The sequence below is a fragment of the Meriones unguiculatus genome, chromosome 10 (genome assembly GCF_030254825.1).
Source record: "Meriones unguiculatus strain TT.TT164.6M chromosome 10, Bangor_MerUng_6.1, whole genome shotgun sequence".
In the NCBI taxonomy this organism is placed as follows: domain Eukaryota; kingdom Metazoa; phylum Chordata; class Mammalia; order Rodentia; family Muridae; genus Meriones; species Meriones unguiculatus.
Genome location: NC_083358.1, coordinates 21871322 through 21894166, shown reverse-complemented (window position 1 = coordinate 21894166; position 22845 = coordinate 21871322). Strand labels below are relative to the sequence as shown.

General features: G+C 45.3%; 1 protein-coding gene across 2 annotated transcripts; it reads left to right on the top strand.

The window, feature by feature from the left end:
- The first annotated feature begins 944 nt into the window (after positions 1–944).
- On the top strand, positions 945–22632 carry Nutf2 (nuclear transport factor 2). 2 transcript variants are annotated; one of them, XM_021632176.2, is made up of 5 exons: positions 945–1093; positions 16397–16523; positions 17891–17962; positions 18048–18146; positions 20983–22632. In XM_021632176.2, the coding sequence occupies exons 2-5, from the start codon at positions 16425–16427 to the stop codon at positions 21094–21096; spliced, it is 384 nt and encodes a 127-aa protein (XP_021487851.1). In that variant the 5' UTR covers positions 945–1093; positions 16397–16424; the 3' UTR covers positions 21097–22632. The 2 variants fall into 2 exon arrangements, with proteins under 2 accessions (XP_021487851.1, XP_021487859.1); XM_021632184.2 differs by lacking the exon at positions 945–1093 and adding an exon at positions 1264–1542.
- The last annotated feature ends 213 nt before the right edge of the window (positions 22633–22845 follow it).

Below are 22845 nucleotides of genomic sequence, written 5' to 3'. Positions count from 1 at the left end.
AACAAAGGTGTGTGTGGCAAGAGGATTATTTACAGTCGGGCCACTTGGTAAAGTTAGGTTGAGCCAGTTATTTTTCTTTGAATAAAAATTAAAGATGGACTTGGGAGACAGAGGCAGGCATATCTCTGTGAGTTCGGAGCCAGCTTAGTCTACAGATTGAGTTCCAGGACAGCTAAAACTCAGAGAAACACAGTCTCAAAAAAAAAAAAAAACCAAGTTCGCTCAGTGGGTAAAGTAACTTGCCTCTACGCCTGAGAATCTGATTTCCAGGCCCTCACACGCATGTCATGGCTCGCCCCTCAACACAAATAAAATGTAAAAAAAACAAAAAGTAGTTGCCCTGTCTACTGCAAGAAAACAAGTAAACCTAGAAATTAAAAAAAGAGATCACGATTCTGTTTTGAAACTCTGTCTCTGTACAACTAAGGCTAACCTCCCCAACTATGGCCCATCTAAAGAGCGTTTTTCTGACTCAACAAAAGCCAAATTAGTTCGCAACCAACTTTGGGAGTAAGTAGCTCCCTCCGAGACATGACTAGAGAGGGGTGGGTTTTCGCCACGCGGGTTAAGGCCACACCGCGAGCAGAACTAGTAGCCATACTGCCTAAAGGAAGTAGGCTTTGGACGCAGAAACAGCCTAGGGGCCCAGGGAGGGGCTGCTAGTATAAGCAGGGTTAGCTCCAAGCTAGATCAGGCTTCCAGGGAGGCGGGGTCAGGCACCATCGGCCACACAAACCTAGGCGGGGCCGGGCCAGCTGGGACCCGGCTGCCACTGCGACCTGATCCTTGCCTGGCGCCAACTCCGTGTTCCAGAGGCTTCCGCTAGACCACAATTCTCAGGGGCTTGCTCGGACTGCCTCCTTCCCTGACTTAGCCTCTCCTCCCGCGCTGCGAGCCGTGGCTGCGCTTCCGCGCATGGCATTCTGGGAATTGTAGTGGCGTGCGAGCTCAGTAAAGCCCATAAGAGGCCTATTTGGACTACATTTCCCTGAGTGCAGTGGGACGGACGAGGGAAGGCAGGGGGGAAGGGACAGTCGGTCGCAGACCGCGCTGGGTTGCCGCCGCCGCTGCCGCCATCGTGCCAGCCCCACGGGTGAGTGTTGGGGCCAGCGCGCCGGGGCGGGGGCTGGGCCGCAGGAGCCGCGCTCTAGGCCGCCGGGAGCTTCTGCTTCGAGGCCCTGGGAGGCCCCTCCCCTCTTCACACCCCCTCGGCGGCCCAAAGAGGCGCGGGGCCCGCACCATGTGTCGCGCGCGGCTCCGCCTCCCGCGGATTGTCTGCCGCTGCGGCCGGGGGAATGCTGAGAGCCAGACCGACGCCTGTCCGGGCCGCCGTGTCCTGGCTGGTGACCAGATCTTTTTTTTCTGGTCCGGACGATCAGGATAGGTCTCAGGGCCCCGCCCTGTGTGGCCTTGTTTGGCTTGCTCGAATCCTGCAACCTCTGCAGGCAGGTTGGCGGGCAGATCCCAGACCCACGTCCCACCACCCGCCGGCGAAGATCGGGGATGGGCAACGCCACCCAGCTCGCTCCAGAGCCAGCATGGGTAAGGGTTGCCCGCCTGCCGCTGTTGGTGCTTGGGACCATTGCCCCGTTCCAAACTATAGACTTCTAGGATGTAGGTGAAAGCCTCTCTGCTTGATTACCTGCTGGGTGTGCAGGAAACTTAACCTCTACCTCGGTGGAGCCAGTGCTGCATTGTCCAGCGTGGAGGACAGAGGCAGGGAGCCTGGGGCCGGAGGGGATGTCTCGTGGGACTTTACCTCTGGCTAGTTTTGGATTATCTGGACCTGGTGTCTTCGGAGAGACAGCTCGCTGCTGGAAGGCCAGCCCCCACCCTTCTTTATCCATGGCGAGGCTCCACCTCCGGGGTGGGTTGCCCGGCTTCGTTATAATGGAGGAAGGACGCCAAAGAAGTGAAATTAGTTGTGTGAGTCTCCAAGGTTTCTGTTAGATTTCTCAGTCTCGGCAGGATTATGAAATACATTAGAACCTCTTAGAGTCAGCTTTCTCTTCACTTGTGTTGGAGCTGCCTGTGAACAGTCGAGAAGCTGGGTGGGCCTTGAGAAAATGCCTTAATAATGGCACCAAAGATCATCACAATGAGTTCCTGGAGAAGAGGTGGGTGTTTAACCAGTTACTATTAGGCAGGCTTTGATAAGACATTTCTGTTTGATGATTAAGGGATTAGTGTAGAAAAGCATCTCTTGTCGGGTTAAATTCTCTAGCCCTGTGTCACAGTTCTTAGAAGACCTAAGAGGCATATCAGTCTTGCAAACCTGGACTCAAGCAGAGTGCCCGGTCTGCTTGATGACTGATGTAGGGCCAGAATGCAAAAGGCCACTGTCTTTAGTGCCCTCTGCCCCCTGAGTATTTTCTCAGATATTGTTTTTTCTGATTTTCGCTTGAAAAATTTCTCCAGTCCAATTCTTTGCCAGTCATTCTCCCGAGTCAAAGGCAACAAACAAAGATTGCTTAGAACTCACCGAGGCCTACCCTCTATGGACTCAGCTCTCCTAATGCATATTATAACTGGTAAGCACATGGAGTAAGGCATATCCAGTAGGCTCTGGAGACACTTGTTTGTGTGTCTGGGCATCGAGGGAAGGACTATCCACAGAACATAGAAGGTTAAAGAAATAGGATCACTTGGAACCCAAAGCAGTTATTTCCGGAGCTAGGTTTGTAACTCAGTTGGAAGAGTTCTTGTCTAAGCAATAGCAGTAAATAAGTTGGGTGTGATGGCTCAAGCTTGCAATCCCAGTTTACGGATTACTATAGAGGTAGGAGCACAAGGATCAGAAATCATGTCTTCAGCTGCATGGGGAATTCAAGGCCAGCCTGGGATATATGAGAGCCTGTCTCAAAGAACAAAAAACAAAAAAACCTCTCCAGCTTGTTTGAGTTCAGCTTGCATATTCCAAGCTTCTGGGTGGCTTGCACATAGGACTTCCATATTTCTTTTGCTCTTTATTGTGCTTGGAATCAAACTGAAGACTTGATAAATGCTAGGCCATATATACTCCAGCACCTTGAGGATCAAAAAGATACGGTGTTGAGCCAGGCATGGTGGTACACACATACCTTTACTCATTTAGTTATTTGGGAGGCAGAGGGAGGCAGGCAGGCAAATCTCTGTGAGTTCAAGGCCAGCCTGGTCTGCATAGGACATTTCAGGAAATCCAGGACTGTTAGATAGCAAGACCCTGTATCAAAAAACCGAAACAAAAAACAACTGTTCTTCTCTACAGTTAGCCAAAGTAGAAGGAATTTGGGTCTTTCCTTTTTTTTTTTTTTTGGGGGGGGTGTCTTTCCTTCTTATTCCATAGAAGTTCCCAGAAATTTCTGTCTTGAATTAGCCATTGCTGGCACCCTGACCCCAAGAGGCCCTTGATCTTTCTGGACTTGGCAGGCCACTTATGTCTGAGAGGCAATGGAGAACCCCAAAGTTCTTCAGAATCTCTCTGTGCTGTCTCCTGTCGTGTAGGAAGTAGTGGGAAGTGGGACCTGAAATGGAGCAATTGAGCATAGCTGCACAAGCAAGTGACAGAATACCTTGTTTGTTTTAGTTAAGAAAGAAAATTACTCTGTCTCTGCCTTCATGGTTCAATCAGGCCCCTAATTCTCTTCTGCTTTCCTTCCCCCCCGAATAAACTCTCTCACATAAAAAAAAAGAAAAAAAAATTTTGTATATTTTAAAAATTTTTTTTACCATAGTTTTTTTTTTCATTTAAAAACGTATTTTGTTGGTGACAATGCATGTGCGACAGCTTGGGTGTGAAAGTTAGAGGACAACTTGTAGAAGTCAGTTCTCATCACCATCTGGATTCCAGGGATCAAACTCAGGACATTAGGCAGAACAATAGGGATCTTTAACTGCTGAGCTATCTCCATAGCCCCGAATTTTATTTTGCTGTGTAATTCAGAGTAGTTCTGAACTTGCCATATAGCTAGGTCCTGAACTCAGCCTCCCAAACTTCTAGGATTGATGTGCACCTCTACGGTCAATCTTATTTCTAGGATCCCACTTCTGTCTGAACCATGTCTTGCTTTATTTGGCTGCCCTTGCAGTTAGTGCATTGAGCTAATGAATGATAAAGGAAATGGAGACTTCCAGAAGTTTAGAATCAGAAGGCGCCTTTTATCAAAAATTTCAAGTGTGACATACAGCCTTAGTTCTAGCACTTTTGAGACTCAATTGCGCACACATGCATTTCAGACCAACCTAGGCTGCATAACAAAAACAGCATTGATGGCAGCAGAAACCAGCTCTCAGCCTGTGGGGCTCAACCCCCTTGGGGTTGAAAGACGCTTTAACAGGGGTCACCTAAGATCATCAGAAAACATAGATACTAGCTGGGCATGGTGGCAACACTCAGAGGCAGAGGCATGGGGACCTCTTAAGTTCAAGACCAGCCTAGTCCAGGACAGCCAAGGCTACACAAGGAAACACTGTCCCGAAAATCCAAAAAAAGAAAGAAAACACAGATGCGTACATTAGAATTAGCAAAATTATACAGTTATGAATTTTGTAGCATTAGGAAGGTTGAGGACCAGTACTTAAGAATAAGAGAATGCTAAGACATGCTCACTGTCCAAGAGTGAGAACCCATGCTCAACGTCCTAAACGCACACGTTAAAGCCAGACCATATACTCTTATAACCCCAGCCTTGTCAGAGGCAGATGGGAGGATTGCTGGTGCTTGCTGGCTGCCAGCCTGTCTTTAAGTTCAGTGGTACTCTGACTTGAAAAGAGCTAAGAGAAGGACTTCTGATCAATTCTTCTGATTTTTAGGCATCTAACTGTGCTCTAATCTTAGCACTTGATATGAGTTGAGAGGGTAGTGTTCAAGTTCAAGCCAACTATTGGTGGTGCGTGCCTTTGATTCGAGGACTTTGATCCCAGAGGCAGCTGGATCTCCAGGCCAGCCTGGTTGGACTGTATATAATGAGACCATGTCTCAAAATCAACCTGCAGGAATCCCTTAGTAAGTTATTAGCATTTTGTTTGACATGATCAGGGTTTGTTTCGTTTCGTTTTTGTCTGAATGTTCAGGGCTTTTTTCTGCAAACATTCTTTGGTCCTTTGTTTGACTCTGGGATGAGGCCACGGGGGTGGGGGTGGAGGAACAGAAGTCCTGTCAGCACTGATATTAGAAAAAGGTGTGAGTGCTAAAGGTGATGGAGTAATGTTGGCATTGTGTGCTCAGGGCTTAACTCTGCAGGGATCTAATTCTGTGCAGAAGAGGGGCCTATTTAAAGGATTAGAGAGTGGTGTTGAGCAAAAACCTAGTGGGCCCACCTGCCTCTCCAGTGACTGGCAAAAGCCAGTCTGGGGGTACTCTCAGAATGCCTGGAAATGTCACCAACATTGTCTGGCCTTTTCTTCCCTTGCCTGGAACATGGGTATGTAGCATCTCTCACTCAACTGAGATGAGGCTCCCTCATGATCAACTGGATTCAAGTGATACTCAGTTATCCCATTACAGGCCGTTATGTCTCCTGTGTCCTGTTTTAGGTGGTTCAGGGAATCAAATTTTGGACTTGTGGTATGCTCTGGCATTCTACCCAGTGAATCACATCCTCAGTACCAGTTAACCCTTGAGTGGTAACCAGGGCAGCTTTCTGGGCTGAGAGGTTAAAGGAGGCCTCCCCGGAGAGGAAGGTCACCAGACCTGGTCACAGGGGTTTTGAGTATGTAGTCAAGAAATGGCCATTGTCTGGATATTTCAAAGGGTTAGGATCCAGTAAGGAGATCAGAAAAAAATATTGGGACTGGGATATGGTTCAGTGATAGCACTTGTTTGGCAGGCTCGAGGCCTTAACTTCAGTCCCCAGCTTTTGGGGAGACAGAGATAAGAAATGAGAAAACTGCTTGTTGTAGACTGCATTTCAGGATCTTCTTGGAGCCTCCAGGATAGTCTTTTGAGGCCAAAGGAAGTAGAAAAGCATTTTCAACATGGACGTTGGAAGGTAGACAGAATTTCTTTGGACTGCACCTCAAGTGCAACTTTTTGTTTTTGTTTTTTAATTTTTCCCCCCCAAGATAGGTTTTCTCCACAGTCCTGGCTGTTCTGGTACTCTCTCTGTAGACCAGGCTAGCCACAAGCTCAGAGATCTGCATGCTTCTGCCTCCCAAGTATTTGATTAAAGGTGTGTGTCACCGCCACCCCTCTGCTTGTTAATTTTTCAAGTGGACCTTTTGCAGATGATTGAAAGCTTACAGTTCAGTTTGAATTGGCTACCCCTTCCCAACCTTGTAATTCTGTGATCCTCTGACTTGAATTAACAAATTCTTGAATATCTTCCTTATCAGCTCTGATTTGTTCTCCTGGGCTGAATGCTTTCCTTAGGTCTAGCTCAGGCTGGAAAAGTCTTAGCATTGAAGTAGAATTCAGAGACCAAGCTGGGAGGGGTGGCACACACCTGTAATCCCATCACTCAGGGAGACAGTGATGGGTGTACTTCTGTGAGTTCAAAGCCAGCCTGGTCTACAAAGTCAGTTTCAGGACAGCCAAGTTTACACAGAGAAACCCTGTCTCAAAAAACAAACAAAATGATTATAGACCAAGGCTGTTCCCGATGCCAGCAGACATATGGCCTCTTATTTTCCTCCCCCCCTTTTGGGGGGGCGTTACTGGTGGTCGTGGTCTGTTAATATGACAACTCAGTATGTGCCAGTGGCTTGAGACTGGGCTACCATAAGGATGAAGAACATACTTCTCAAAGGGGATGTATCAGGCCCAAAGAAGACTGTTTGCCTCAGTGTCCTTAATAAGGAAATTCTGAAATATTTTATTCTTTTTTAAAAATTATTTTTAGATATTTTGAGATATTTATTTTATTGTGTGTGTGTACCTGAATGTATATATATTTACCACATGTGTGCAAGTGCCCATGAAGACCAGATGAGGGAGTCACATAGGCTCTGGAGGAGTTACAGGTGATTGTGCACCACCATTTGGGTGTTGGAAACTGAACCTGGGTCCTCTGCAAAAGTAGTAAGTGTTATTAACCACTAAGCTATCCCTCCAGCTCTTATCATATTCATTTGTTTTGTGTACGAGTCTGCTTACAGGCATGTGCCCGTGTGCTCTAGTACACAGTGGAAGGCAGAGGGCAACTTGTGGGAATCTGTGGAGCCCGCAATGTGGGTCCTGAAGGTTAAGCTCAGGTTGTCAGGGCTTGTCAGCAAAATTACCTTAGCTGCTGAGCCACCTCAGTACTACCCCATCCCCCCTTTTCTATGTTGTGCTACTGGAGATTGAATCTAGGGCTTGATGGATAAGTGGGCAAGCACTCTATCACTGAGCTATTCCTGTTATTTTCCACTTGAGTTGAATTAGTTTTAATTTTGTAATTTGTTTGTTTTCAAGACAGGGTTTTTCTGTTTTAGCCCTGACTGTCCTGGTGTGGCCTTGAACTCACAGAGATATGCCTGCCTCTGCCTGCAAGCCCTGGGATTAAAGGTGTGTGTCACCGCTGCCTGGCTTTCATTTTGTAATTATTAATGCCAAACCTGGCCCTTTAAAACTTTTGTTTCATGTTTTGAGATGTGTCTCTGTCCTGGAACTCAATACAGGCTGGCCTTGAGCTCCAAGAAATCTGTCTGCCTCTGAGTGTTGGGGTGTGTCCCACACCTGGCTGACTCGCTTACCCTTTTATGATGGGTCTCACTATCACAAGGTCCAAGCTGGCCTTGGATTCACTCTGTAGCCTTAAATGTCTGATTCCCCGTCCTTGGCCTCCAGACCTGGGCTACCAACTCCAGTGAATCTCAGCTTCATAGAAACGGGAGAGCCTGCTGCCTCTGGAAGGGTCTGTACGGCACCACCACACCTGCACGTGGTTTCTAGTTAGAGAACACAAGCTCTTGGTTGTCCCTGTGGTAAATCAACCTGTCGGAGGCTGATGATGACGCCTTACCAGGGGATTCTGCTTTAGCCCCTTGGTTAATGGCTCCCTAATTTGCCCATAGTTACTGAAGGGAGAAGAGAGGCAGGCTACTGGCCAGGTAAGGAGACGATTGTATGCCTACCATTCACCATAGTTGCTCCCTAAGGTGACTAGGGCTTTGGGATTGAAAGAAGGTGTTAAGGCCAGTCTCCACTTGCCACATGTCACTCAGTTAGCTGAATGAATCAAAGGATCATTTCCTGGTAACTTAGGAACAAGATATGGGTGAAGGAGAACATGGGTCACTGAGCCACTTACATTGAGCAGGGTTGCCCAAAACTGACAGCTTCGGAGAACAGCCAGCATAGGTTAGGCTCCCACACATTCATCTACTTAGTCATCAAACCATGGAAATGGGTGATTAAGAGTGCCCTGGTCAGTGAGACAGAACATAATATAAATATGATGCTCTTGACAGGGCATGGATGCTAAGAAAACAATACAGGAGACGAAATGAGTAACCAGATTTCTGGACATGACATGACTGATGCACTCATAAATTCATAGCTGCGATGGCTGCCTGCGAAAGACTGGGCATTTCACGGCGGGGAGGTGCTCACAAGATCCCCATCCCTCTCTGAGGAGCTACAGGCAGTTGATAGTTGCCAGGAGGGGGTCGTTATTACACAGTGTTGTCATCACTGCTCAAGTAAATGATCCCTCACTAATGCTCATGCAAGCAACTGTGAATGTGGTGGGCCACAAAAAATAAAAAGAGAAAAGAAAAAGACCAAAAAATAGGAGGAAGACTAGTTGGGAAGAAGGGATTTGGTGGGAGAAAGGACAGGGATAAGAGAAGATCACGGGGAAGCATATGGTTAAAAAGTACATTGTATGGGTATGAAATTGTGAACGAATAAAGAAAGGATACTACTAGGGTAGTCAGAGACTAGGGTAGGGTATCAGTTGAAGAGGTGGCATTTGATTGATAGCTAAAAAGGAACCAGGTATCTAGTTGGCAAGAGTGGTCCAGGCATAAGAGACAGTGAGTGACTGGACTGGTGAGTCACTGCCAGTCAAACCTTGCTTGAGTTCCTTGGGCCTTGGGGTAAAGTATGGCAAGTCTTGTGGAATAGTAGCTGCCTATTGGGTAAAAAGTTTGCTAGGACTGACAACCTGCCTTTAGTCCCTGGGACCCAGGTGTTGGAAAGAGAGAACCTACTCCTGTAGGTTTTCCTTTGGCCTTCAGACACACACATACCACTGAACAAAATCAAAGAAGCAATGACTATAGTGTTCTTAGATGGGAATGGACCAGACTGTCCTAAAACTAGCAACATGCCCAGTGTGGTTGCTAAGAAGGGAAGAGAGTAGGTGGCAAAATCAAGACAGGCAAGAGGGCCAGGTAACTCAGGGCCTTGGAGATAAAGTAGTAATGAGATTTTCTTCCAGATACCTCGGAAATCATTGGAAGGCCACAGAACCTGAGTTACATATTCCAGATTGCACATCATCATGAAACTAGGGAGGCTTTTTTTTTTTTTTTTTTTTTTACTATTTTAGAATTATTTTTAATTAAATTTTTATTATTTTTTGTATTAATTACAGTTTACTTTTTATCCCAGCTGTAGCCCCCCCAATCCCACCCTCCCTACCTCATCTCCCTGCCTCTCTCAAAGTCCTCCCCTTCCATCTGGTCCTTGCTTATCGGGTCTCTTTAGGATTGGCTTAGATTTATTTTTATTATGTTATATATATGGGTATTTTGAGTGGATGAGGTGATGAGACTATGCAGGTGCTGGGAATTGAACTGGGGTCCTTTGCAACAGCAATGCTCTTTTTTTTTTAAATATTTAGTTATTATGTATACAGCATTCTGCCTGCATGAGAGCCAACAGGCCAGAACAGGGCACCAGATTTCACTGTAGATGGTTGTGAGCCACCATGTGGTTGCTGGGAATTGAACTCAGGACCTCTGGAAGAGCAGTGCTTTTAACCTCTGAGCCATCTCTCCAGCCCGAGTAGTGCTCTTACCCAGGCAGGCTTTTGTTGTTTTACTTTGTTTCATGTAGCTCAGACTGGCCTGTATAGTCAAATATAACCTTAAACTCCTGATCCTCTTGCCTTCAGTTTCCAAGTGGTAGGATTACAGGTGTATACAACCACAGCCAGACAGGACAGGCAGGGACAAGGTCCCCGCCGGGCCTTCCTGTCTTGGGTTGCTGCCTACCCCATCCTTTCCTCCTTGGTTTTTAAAGTGCTACTGCAAGCTCAGCATGTTTAGCATTCTCCATTGGATATAGTGATGGGTCTTCAGATATGAGATCATCTCTGGTTAGTTGCCTGGAATAAGTGTTTTTGTTGTTGTTTGGCTGGTTTCTACCTTCTCTATCTTGTACCCCATGTTGGCCCTAGGTCCAGCTTGACCAGCATTCATCCAACCAACTCTTTTTTGTTGAGACAGTAGTAACTGGTTTGTGATTTTGAAGGATGTGTGTGTTGCTTTAAGATCAAACTCAGGGCTTCACACAAACTAAGTGCTCTACAACTGAACTATATCTCCAACCCTCTTTTTTTTTGCATTTTTTTGGGGGTGTGGTAGATACCATAATGCATGTAAAAGTCAGAGAACAACTTGTAGGCTATCTGCTCTCTACTTATCCTATATCTGTTCCAGGGATTGAAGTCAACAGGTTTTGGTAGTAAATACTTTTATCTACTGAACCATCTTGTCAAGCCTCTGACCCTTTGTGTGTGTGTGTGTGTGTTTTAATTGCATATATGTACATGTTCTATGTACATGCCTGGTGTCCACAGAGGCCAGAAGAGGATGATGGGAGCTGAACCCAGGTCTTCTGCTAAGTAATCTTAACTGTTGAGCCATCTTTGCAGTCCCCTGATACCGTTTTATTTGTTTTGTTTAGGCACAGGGCATCACTTTCACACAGCCTGGCCTGGAACTTAATCTTCCTTTCTCAACCTGAATGCTGAGATTAGTCCTTCTTCAGCCCTTGGTGTAAGAATCTCTGTGAGGGCCCTGCTTTGTTCCTCCCAGATTGAGGCTCAGAGGTGTAGGGCTTCATGCCCAGAGGCTACTGTTTGAGGATGAGATCTATTCATTTTAATCTCTGCGAGGACTCTGGGTTGTCCCTGGAGTCCTGACTGTGGAGCCCACTGAATCTGGGCACTTCATTCTACTGCCTACCAGTGCTGAGCTGATGGGACTCACCGAGTCTTGTTATCTCATATTGCACATAAGGTGCTTTGCACATCTCTCTGCTTGATCTGTGTCTGTTTTTGAGACTAGAGTTACCATGATGTACAGATCACTGCTGTTACAGATTTTGTATTTGGAGACACTTGACATTTAAAGAGAAAGATTAAAGTTTTTTCAGAGGCTCTTTGTACCCCCAAATGCCTAAGGGTCCAAAAAGGCTGATCTCAAGGGGCAACAGCTCCTTGGGGAGCCTGGCTCTAGTCAGTCTGTGGGCTACTAGGTGAAGCAGCGCATGGTAGAAGAGCTGTAGTAGCCATAGGATGAAGGCTAGTTCCCAATCTGATGTGAGACTGAATCTATGAGTCTTTCGTTTTCCGGCTTTTACTTTCACAGTAAATGTCTTAAGAACAAAATCAGGGTAGTCTGGCTATTCTGAGAAAACATTCAGCCCTCTCCTGGACACCTCCTCCAGGAGAGTAGTACCTGTGGGTGGGAGAGGGCCTCTGTGTTCTGTTTCTTTTTGGATTCAGGAATGCTGTCTTTAAACTATGAGTTAAAAACTTTGTAGGCGTGGTTAGGTTTTTTTGTTTTTTTGTTTTTGTTTTTAGATTTTGAATAAACTTAAATCTGTAATTTGCTGTGCACTGGGGAAGGGTGTGTAAGGATTATGTGTATGATTTTTTTTGTTGTTTTGTTCTTTTCGAGGCAGGGTTTCTCTTTGTAGTCTTGGCTGTTCTGAACTCACTTTGTAGACCAGGCTGGCCTCAAACTCAAAGAGATCCACCTGCTTCTGCCATCTTGGTGCTGGGATTAAAACTGTGCGCCATAACTGACTGGCTTGTTTTGCTCTTTTTTTGTTTTGATTTTGCTTTTGAGACAGGGTCTAATGTAACTCTGGGTGGCCTAGAATTTATTATGTAGACCAGGCTATTCTCAAACTCTTGGGAACCTCTGCCTCCCAAGAGCTGGGATTAGAAGTGTGTGCTGCAGCTTGTTCTGTTTTCTAAATGTATTTTAATTGTATGGGTGTTGTCTGCTTGTGTGTCTATGCACCACATGTAAACCTCTGCCCTTGGAGGTTATGTAGGTGCTGGGAATTGGACCCAGCTTCTCTGAAAGAGCAATGGAGGCTTTTTAGCCATTGAGCCATCTCCAGGCCCATCTTCCCCCCCCCCACCTTTTTTTTTAAGATAGACTCTCTCTGTGTAGCCCAGGCTAGTCTTGAACTCACTGTGTTGACCCCAGCCTGTCCTTGGTCTCCCAACAATCTTTCCACCTCAGCATCCCCAAAAATGGGATTATGAGTATTTGTCATGCCTAGCAGTTGGTGTTGTTTGGTTTTGTTTCATCTTTGTTTGTCTGTGAGTCATCAGATGTCTGTGAGGGTATCAGATCTTTTGGAGCTAGGGTTGCAAGCCATTGTTAGCCGCCCAATGTTGTTGCTGCTGTGAACCAGGGTCGATCCTCTGGAAGAACAGGAAGCACTATTGACAGCTGAGTAATCTCTGCAGGCCCTTTCTGTTTGTTTGTTTGTTTGTTTGTTTGTTTGTTTGTGTGTGTGTGTGTGTGTGTGTTTGTGAGTGACAGGGTCTCACTATATAACTCCGGCTGTCCTGAATACCACTATGTAGACCAGACTGACCTTGAACTCAACAGAGATCCTTCTACCTCTGCTTCCAAGTGTTGGGATTAAAGGTCTGCACCACCATAGCCTGATCTTACTATTTTGAGAAATGAGTTTTACTGTAACAGTCTAGTGGCCTGAGACTCACAACGGTCTTACTGTGGCCGACCAAGTGCTAAAATTACAGGCCTGGACATATCCTTTGTTTTAAGAGGGGTCTTGCTTTGTATCCCTGGCCTGCTTGTAACTTATCCTCCCTTTTAACATCCTGAGTGCTGGGATTGAAGGAATGTAATGCCATGTCCAGTTTAGGGCTTGGCTCTAACCCAAAGGCAACAGAGTTAAAGGAAGCAAGCATATGACCAACTTTGTGATTTAGGGTTCAGTTATACAAGACCATGTCAGCCTTGATATCTGAATAACTTTTAGGCAGGCTCTTCTGCATTGTTAACCTGCTCTCAGTTTACTTATTTGTAAAGCAAGATGACAATGGACCTTTACCACATGTCATATGTTTGGGTACATGGAAATAAATGCATGAAGGTTGAGCAGACTTGGAGTAAGGTTGCTGTTGTCTCTTTGAGCTGCTGTTGGTCATTTTAAAGCAAAGGTCTTCATGTAGTCCTTGGGTTTGCTTTTTGTTTTTGATTTGGTTTGGTTAGTTTGGGGGTTTTTGTTTGTCTGTTTTGTTTTTTGTTTTTTCAAACAGGGTCTCTAACCCAAGCTAACTCTTTGTAGCCAAGTTCAAGACATCTTGAACTTTTGATCCTCCTGCCTCTACCTCCTAAGTACTGGGATTACAGATATGTGCGCTACAGCTGGTCTTTGCATATATTAGGCAAGCACTCTTCACCCTGGCCCTGGTTAATTTTTATTTTGAGACAAGATATCACAAAGTTACCTAGCTTGGCCTTGAACTCACTCTGTAGCCTGGGCAGCCCTTGGATGAGGGTTCTTAAGTCAGCTTTTCAAGTAGCCTGCATTATAGGCTTTTGTAGCACTAGCCCAGGCTTTATCCAGTTTTGAAGATTCTTTTTCATGCTCTCTGAAATGCCCTAAGTTGCTCTGTTCCCCAGACCTTGGCCCAGCTGGATCAGGGTTTCCTTTTGTCTCTCTGCTACTAGGTTGGCCAGATAGTTTTCCTATTAGAGATTTAGCTTACCATTAAAAACAATACTACTGCTGGGTGTGGTGGAACAGGCCTCTGGAGGCAGAGACAGGTGGATCTACATAGCAAGCCCCAGGCCAAGCAGGGCTACTGAGTGAGACTTGGTCTCACTCAATACATGCAAAAAGAAAACAAACCCCTACCTAGCTGGACATTAGTACATGCCTTGAATAGAATTCAGAAGGCAGAGTCAGATGGCAAACAGGCCAGTGTGGTCTACATAGCAAGTTCTAGGCCAGCCAGGGCCAGATAGGGTCAGTAGGATAGACAGGACGATAATACTGAAAAAGAAAACACCCTCCTACTTAATACGCCATCCCGCTGTCTTACCACATGCCAGCACTTTCCTTGTTTCTAGATTGCTGTCCTGCCTTGCTTTCCCTTTCTTCTCTGACATCCCAGTTTCCTGCCCTCGTCTGTTTTGGTGCTTTCAATGTACTTAGTACGGTTTCTTATGCTTGGCTCTTTCTTTTTTTCTTTTTTTTTTTTTTTTAAATATTTGTTTGTTTATTATGTATATAATGTTCTGCCTGCATGTACACCTGCATGCCAGAAGAGGGCATCAGATCTCATTATAGATGGGTAAGAGCCATCATGTGGTTTACTGGGAATTGAACTCAGGACCTCTGGAAGAGCAGCCAGTGGTCTTAACCTCTGAGCCATCTCGCTAGCCCTCTTTTTTGGTTTTTCAAGACTGTTTTTCTCTGTGTGTAGCTTTGGCCGTCCTGGAACTCACCCTGTAGACCAGACTGGCCTCAAACTCACAGAGATCCACTGCCTCCCCAGTGCTGAGATTAAAGGCCTGTGCCACCACTGCCCAGCGGCATGTTCTTTTCTAGGACCTCCCCTGAGAACTGCCCAACCTTGGTGTGGGCTTAGAGCAGAAGGAAGAATGACCCTCGTTATTCCTGTAGCTTTCCTGAGAGCTCTTGGGAACTGAGAAAAGTATCTTGGCTTCTGTGGGGTTAGGAAATGTTGCGTGGATACTATGGTAGAAAGTGCAGAGTTGCGACTTTTTTTGGAAAGAAATGCGGACCTTTCTTGGAAATTTGGAAATGTGACCAAAATTGCATGTGAAATTAGTGGTAGGTCCTATTCTATTTGTTGATTGTTTCTTGCCACAAATGTGAACTGAGACACCTTGTTTTCCTGTGGACAGGCGTAGATCCAAGCTTTCTCCTCTGCTTGTTTTAGACTTTCCTGGACATTTCTTAGTCAGCCGAGCATAGAGTTTCTATCTTTAGTACAACTACCTCCTAGGGAACTTAAAATAAATCTGGCTTCATTTCCTGGCCTTTCATTGGGTAAAGGGTAGTCATGGGCAGGATGATTGGATTTATCTCTATTCCTTTACTCTGTCCCTTCCTGCTGGCCTCTCTGGCCTTGGATGAGGTCATAGAGACTGTAGTAAGCTAAGCTGAGTAACCAGCAACCTGGTTTGCCGTCTTTGCTTTTGCAGGGGGGTTGTGGACGCCCTAGAAGCAGTGTTGTGTGTTAGCTCCCACCGCGGCTAATGGCTAATGGTTTTCCCTAGGGTGAAATCACCTTCTTACTGCTTTGTCTCAACCCTATCATAAAGACAGAGGATGTGCGCCTCTGCAGGCAGACCCATGCAGAACAACACAACAACATGAGTCTCTAGGGCCCACAGGAAGTGCAGGCCCTCCCTTGGAGAGCTTTGACAAAGCCAAGGTGGCTTTTTCATCAATGTCCTTGGGATCTGGGCCTCTAGCTGGATAAGGATCCCCCTTCAGGAACAGGACAGTGGTGACATGGGGTTATGTGCTAAATTTTCTATTCACAGCCTCCCATCTCCTCACAGCCTCTTTGTATTTCCCTTTCTCATTCTTCTGTCACAGCCCTGAGGTGAGTAGAGAATATCATTATCACTGAAGAAAGGACACGAGAAAAGGCCAGGTCAAGAATTATCTGGCCTCAGAGATCTTAGGTGCCTCCTTGGGACTTGCTGTGTTCAGGAATGGGATCTTTAGAAGCCAGGTGTCCCTCCAGTGCATCATTAGGACACTGATTGGAAGCGTGAAAAAAGAGAATCATTCTGCATAGAAATGTCAGTAATTTCTGGTCTGAACTATGGGAAGAATGGCAGTTAACTCTGGCCTTGGAGGTTATTGAAAAGATTAAAGGAGAAATGTGGAACTGAGGCCAGTGCTTTTGTTCCTTCTTTTCTCATTATTAGACATTATAGGGCCTATTCTGATTTCCCTTTGCCCCGTTATATCCTCAGCACCCACCTAGTATAACTGGTCCCTCTATCTCAACCTAGAGCTCCTTATAAGAGGGGCTAAATATGGTTCACTGATTAGGGTTGGGTAAGGTCTCCTATGAGATCCTCAGGATTGCCACATACTCTGAGAACAGGTATCAACAGAGGATCTTCCTGCATGAGGAGGCTAGGAAAAGACAAAAGTCAGTAGCTATCTACTTCTTACTTCTGTGGTACTAACACTCCTCTCTTTGTCTTGCTGGTCTTACAGGTCCCAGTGAGGTGGGTGACTCTCCAGGATGGGAGACAAGCCAATTTGGGAGCAGATTGGATCCAGTTTTATTCAACATTACTACCAGTTATTTGATAACGACAGAACCCAACTAGGTGCAATTTATGTAAGTCTCCAAATTGAGAGCTAGAATTTGAATGTCAAGAGTAGGTCCTGTGGTATCATGGACAAGAAGTTCGGGCTTTGCCGTTCCATGTGGCTGGTACCTCATCAGGGCAGATAGTCCTAGGAGAACCTCTCTTTCAAGTGAAGTAGCAGCAAGCAGAGACTAGGACTCATTATCCTCTGGAGGCAGCAACCATGAGCATTTTCAGTGCAAAACTGGCTTTTGGAGATCCCATGTGTGGCTTCTTCTGAGGCCAGAACACCTGGGGGCTCATGGAGATCAAATAAACCCAAGGAGTCTTCTAAGCTGGCCTTCCTTGATGTTTCAATGACAGTCAATTATTCATTCTTGCCTCTGCCTGAGATTCAGTCAGATAAGGGTATTTAGTCAGGCTAAGCTAACCAGGATCTACATGATCTACCCAGGATAAGAATGACAGGAGAAGCCTTAGATCCTGTTTGGGCTGTCAGAAGTTGTCAGTATCACTTTCAAAATGTCAGGATTCATTTAGACATTTGGAAGAAAGAAAGGCATCCTAGCAGTGAAAACAAAGTCATCTCCCTACTGTCACGTTAGCACCCCCCTCACTCCCCCCCCCCCAATGTAAGACCTCACTATGTAGCTTAGGCTAGCTTCAAACACTACCATCCTGCCACAACCTCTGTCATTGGCTGAGCGTGGCACTTGGGGGGTCAGTGGCGGAGGGATCCCTGAGTTATAAGTCAGCCTGGGCTACATAGTGAGACTCCATTTCACAAAGTGGAAGGGAGAGAGAGTTTTAATAAGTGCCTTTTAATAATCTTTTCATGTCCATGAAAAGGTATAATCTTGAAAGTTTGCTGGGCATTGTAGCATAAGCCTTTAATCCCAGTACTGGAAGGCTAAGGCAAGCAGGTCTTTTGAGTTCAGGCCCAGCCTGAGCTGCAAGGAGACAGTACACCTCAAAAAGAAAGTTAAAAGAAAAAATTTTTGGTTTTGGTTGGTTTTTTTTTTTTTTTTTTTTTTTTTTTTTTTTTTTTTTTTTTTTATATGTTGTTTGGTTTGGTCTGGGTTTTGTTGTTGTTTGTTTTTATGAGACAAGGTTTCTCTGTGTGGTCCTGGCTGTCCTGGAACTCAGAGATCCCCTGCCTCTGCCTTTAATCCTGAGCATTGGGACCAAAGGTGTGCGTTACCGCTGCCGGGCAGAAATGAAGGTTTTCTAATTTAGAAATTACTGCTGGTATAAATTTGTGAGTCAGTCAAATTTTTGTCTTGTTTCCAGACCAGTTGACAGGTGTGCACTCATTTCCCAAAGCAAGAACTTTTTCAGGATTTTCCTAGGGTCTTAGAGTGCTGAGGCTCTGATTACATTTCTGTGCACTTTTTAGATTGATGCATCATGCCTTACGTGGGAAGGACAGCAGTTCCAGGGGAAAGCTGCCATTGTGGAGAAGTTATCTGTAAGTAAGGTCTAGACCTGGGCCACAGGCAGCTTCTGTCAGGTGCCTCTAACCTCAGCTTACCCCCCCATTCTTTCTCTTGCAGAGCCTTCCGTTCCAGAAAATTCAGCATAGTATCACGGCGCAGGACCATCAGCCCACACCAGATAGCTGTATTATCAGCATGGTTGTAGGCCAGCTCAAGGTAGTAGTGCCACTGTATCCCAGGCGTGGGCTGGCAAAGCAGAGCTCCTGTGCTTCCCTATCGGTGTAACCTACTTAACTGAGGGACATAAAAAGTGACTGTCAAGACAAAACTCAAGTGGCTGCCTAGACCTGAATTCTTCAGTGTAACAGCCATGAGCCACTTGAAGTTGACCTTTCTTGCCTTCCCTCCTGTCTTTCCTTGGTGCTGGGTATGCTAAGAAGATACTCACTGAGCTATACTCTTTTGCTTTTTTTTTTTTTTAACTTTTAAAAAATTTATTTAATTAAAAAAATTTTTTTTTTATGTGCATTAGTGTGAAGGTGTCAGATCCTTTGGAACTGGTGTTAAAGACAGTTGTGGGTGCTGGGAACCCAGGTCCTTTGAAAGAGCATACAGTGCTCTTAACCACTGAGCCATCTATTTCTCCTTACTTGCTTACTTACTATTTTGGGGGCCAGGTGTCACTATGTAATCCTGGCTCGCATAGAACTTGCTGTACAGAGCAGACTGGCTCCACACAATTTTAAATTGTGCTAATTAAAATGTCCCTCCTTAGTTGTATTAGTTATATTTCAAGTGCTTGTGGTCAGTGGCTGTGGGTGCAGAAAGTCCCTAGTGAGGGTTGCTGGTCTAGAGCCATTATGGAGAAGGGGCAAGATGACCAGGAACAGGGTCAAGCTGTATTGCCAAACTCTTGGGCTCCTGTGTCGCCCTGAGATACAGATAGACCTGCTAGCTACACACTAAGAGACAATCCTCCTACAGCCCTCCTACAGCTGCCACCCTAGCTGATGCTTTTGCGCCCTCCCTCTCGAGCTTTCTCTCTCCCTCTCAGTCTTCCTCTATTTTCCCCTCTCCCTCCCCCTCTCCTCCTTCCCTTGCTCCCTCTCAGACTCTGATAGGGTCTTGCTATAGACACCAAGCCTTCCAATTCAAAGAGATCTTCCTGCCTCTGTTTGCTCAGTGCTGAGATGAAAGGAGTACATCACAACAACCAGCCCAAGCTGTATCTTTACGTGTCAAGCAAAGCAAATATCTAGAAGTTATTTTTTGTTATTTATTTATTTGTTTGTTTTTAGTTTAAAAAAAAAACAAAAAACAAAAAACTGTGTACAGGAGGATGGCTGTATGCTGTATATGCCATAGCACAAATGTGGAGATCAGAGGAAAACTCTCTTCTTTCATTTTTTTTTAAGACTTATTTATTTATACATATGAGCATTCTGTTTGCACGTATGACTGCATTACAGAAGAGGGCACCAGATCTCATTATAGATCATTGTAAGCCATCATGTCATTGGAATTGAACTCAGGACCTCTGGTAGAGCAGACAGTGCTCTTAACCTCTGAGCCATCTCTCCAGCCCTCTCCTTTCATTTTTGCATGGGCTTCAGGGATCCAACTCAGAATTATAGGGCAAGTGCCTTCACTTATTGAGTAGCTCATCTGGCCTGTTTTGTTTTGTTTTTAAGGTGTGTGCCATTATGCCTGTCTTCTTTATCCCTCTTAAGACCTGTCATCCTAGCCAGGAGTGGTGGCACAAGCCTGTTACCCCAGCACACTGGGAGGCAGAGGCAGTCAGATCTCTGTTAGTTCCAGGACAGCCAAGGCTACGCAGAGAAACCCTATCTCGAAAAACCAAAAACAGACAAAACAAAAAAAATTGTTATCCTTATTATCAGATAGTGTTTCTCTTCCCAAAGCAGGACATATTGCCTTACTCCTTGGCCAGATCTCGGGTCTCTTGGAATATGTCATAGTGGACTCAGTACATGCCCACATGGGTTCCCCCAGGCCAGCTGAAGAGTGCTTTCTGAGTCCAATAAGGGGATGGAAAGAGTGTTCTCCGAATTGAACCCAGAGGGACTACCTACAAGTTCCTCTTGTCTTTTCAAGAGGAACCTGCAACCAGATAGGCCATTAGGGCTGAAGGGGCATTTCCAGGGAACTTATCACCCCTTTTTTAGCCTGAGGTAATAAAGCAATATCATACCAAGTTTCAGATTCCTCCTGGTGTTTCTGTCCAACCTGGAGCTTCAAATGTCTGATTTGCCTCCTTGTTGACATTAATTCTTAGAAAAAGAAGTGATGCTGGAGACAGTGCCTGTTTGCACCTCATCCTCATTTTCTGAATTCTGGTTAGAGGTTTTGGGCCCGTTTTCTGTTGTTCTGTTATGCTGGTCATTCCTCCATCCTATTCCACCCCTTAAAAATTTGTGATCCTATTGTGAACTTTGTGTATGTTTTATTTTTTTTTGGGGGGGGGGCTTATTTGGTTGTTTGATTGTTTTGTTTGTTTTAAATAGACTTGTCATACACACTAGCTGGCATGTGCCACCATGCCCAATGTGAACTCAGTTTTGAGACATAAACCATTTACTCAAGCACATTTTAGCCGTAATATCTCTTGCTTGGACTAAGTGGCTTTATTGAACATTTAAGATTACTTATGGCTTTTTGATACTATAAATTAATAGTGGTAATAGATACTAATAATTAAAAGTGCTATAAGATTACTTAAACTTTTTGATCACTTCTAACCAGAGATGTTGTTAAGAGACAGGCAACTCTGCTCTATTGCCTACTTAAGTGGTGAGATAAGCTGTCTTTTCAGTATACATGTCGGTGCGAGCAGCCATTTATTGACATCTACATGACTAGCAGTTTCACACATAGCAATTTGCATTCACAAATACTTATTGTATACTGCAATTCAGGTTTTAGATATTAAGTGCCTGATCCCAAAGTCTGTATTCTCTGTATTGTTCTCCCACTAAACATCCTCCCGGTTCCTTGGCCCCCATACTAAATCTTTTCTTTTTCCTTTATACAGGCTGATGAAGATCCCATCATGGGTTTCCACCAGATGTTTCTATTAAAGAACATCAATGATGCCTGGGTTTGCACCAATGACATGTTCAGGCTTGCCCTGCACAACTTCGGCTGACCTCCTCCTGGCCAGATACTCACGCTGTTTCCTCCTCCCTCCTCTCCCAATACTATCTCACTCCTCCAGATGCTCCAAATACCATGCACACATGAGCAGGGCCGAGGTGGGAGTGGGTGCAGTGCGCTTCTGTCACCAGGTTTTGTGCATGATGTTTGGATGCTAGGCTAGCTGCATCTGACAGGAGAAGTTTGTGTTGTACCAGCGCATGCCTTGGAAAGACTTAAGTAATGCAAAAGATTGTCGGGTTTTGTTTTTGTTTTATTTTGTATTTTTAATCTACTGACAAGTTGCTCTAGTAACCCAAAGAAGTGAAGGAGAAAGCAGCTGCCTCACCGCCCAGATATTGATTTGTTCAGATGTTTCAATGCCTCATGATACAATAAAACCACAAAAATTTTCCTAACAGTTTAAATTGTTTTAATTAGTTAAGTAGTTGGCTGGACGTCAACAGTCCTGACCCATTGTCTCTCATGTCACCCTCCCCATCTCTGCCTCACCTTAACAGTACCTGCTGTAAGGAACAAACTGGCTGAAGTGGCAGTCCCAACTAAGCTTCTCTCAAGCCTCCTAGGGCAGAGTCCTCTCCAACCTGCTTGGTCTTTGGAAAGCAGGGAGAGCTGAAAGCAGGTCTAGCCTGAAGGGTCTCTTGTACTGAAGGTTCTTCAACCAGTTCTATCTGACACCTCCTGTGGCCTCTGCTCTGAGTAGATTCGGGTCTAGTAGCAGGGTAGATGATTCTCCTGTACATACCACAAAGGCTTTGATAAATAAGGCTTCCCATGTGTAGACCCTCTAGATTGAAGTCCCAGATGAAGAGGCCTGCTCTCTTCCCAAAAGGGTCAGGATAACATTCAGGGTACCTGTATTTCCCAAGCAAAACAAAAGATGTTGTGCTAGCTGCTTGGGATATCCGAGCCAGGCCCCATTGGGTTGGAGTATAAATTCCACACTATAGAAGAAATCAGTGTGAAGGAGTCATGTGTGGGAGTTCTCCCTCCTCACACTTCTGCAGGGCATTCACACACCGTCTCCTTACTTTCCACACAACACATACTCTCTTCAAATCCCAGGAAGTCTTAACTATTAGGGCAGTTTCTGCCCCATTCCTTAGTTTGGGCACAGGTCTTGCCAAGTACAAGTGTAGCTTTTCATCCTTGAGATACTATACCTCTGGATAGTATAAAGCTGGTATCAGAATAGCAGCTGCAGGCTAGAACCAAGCCCAAAATTTGGGTTTTAGAATATGTCAGGCACACCTGAAAGTTCCCTCTCTTTTCCTCTCTATCCTGCACGATGAGGGGAGAATGAAGATTTCCGAATACCCCACAGGTTGCCTGGTTACACCATCAAAGTCCTGGACAGCACACAGGAGGTTTCAGTGGGACTGAGCTCCAAGCTGTTGTGTATGGGGGGAAGAAGGGGTGGGGGAGAGGTCCGTACCAGCTGCCTCTTAATCCACCCTGTATAAAAATCTGCAATACAGCTTTCATGTACCTGTGCCTGAAATGTCTGCAATAAAGAGGTGTTTGTAAACTATGGTTTCTTTATTACTAACTTAAAGTTGCCATGTGGGACAAGGGGTTGCTGGGGGCAGTCGGGAACAGTGACAGTAGTATTTTGTGGTAGGACTTGTATTTCTTTGGCCGTATATCCTCACAAAGTATCAAGGTCTTGTTTACTCCTAAGGAACAGACTCCTACCGATTCACCTTATTCAAGGTCTGAAAAGTTCCTACTTTTCAGTGGT

Bases quoted from the DNA above. Each gene is read 5' to 3' on its own strand.
- Nutf2 (XM_021632176.2), top strand. From the start codon at position 16,425: ATGGGAGACAAGCCAATTTGGGAGCAGATTGGATCCAGTTTTATTCAA. The intron at 16,524-17,890 runs GTAAGTCTCCAA...TGCACTTTTTAG, and splicing joins CCCAACTAGGTGCAATTTAT to ATTGATGCATCATGCCTTAC. The intron at 17,963-18,047 runs GTAAGTAAGGTC...TTTCTCTTGCAG, and splicing joins CCATTGTGGAGAAGTTATCT to AGCCTTCCGTTCCAGAAAAT.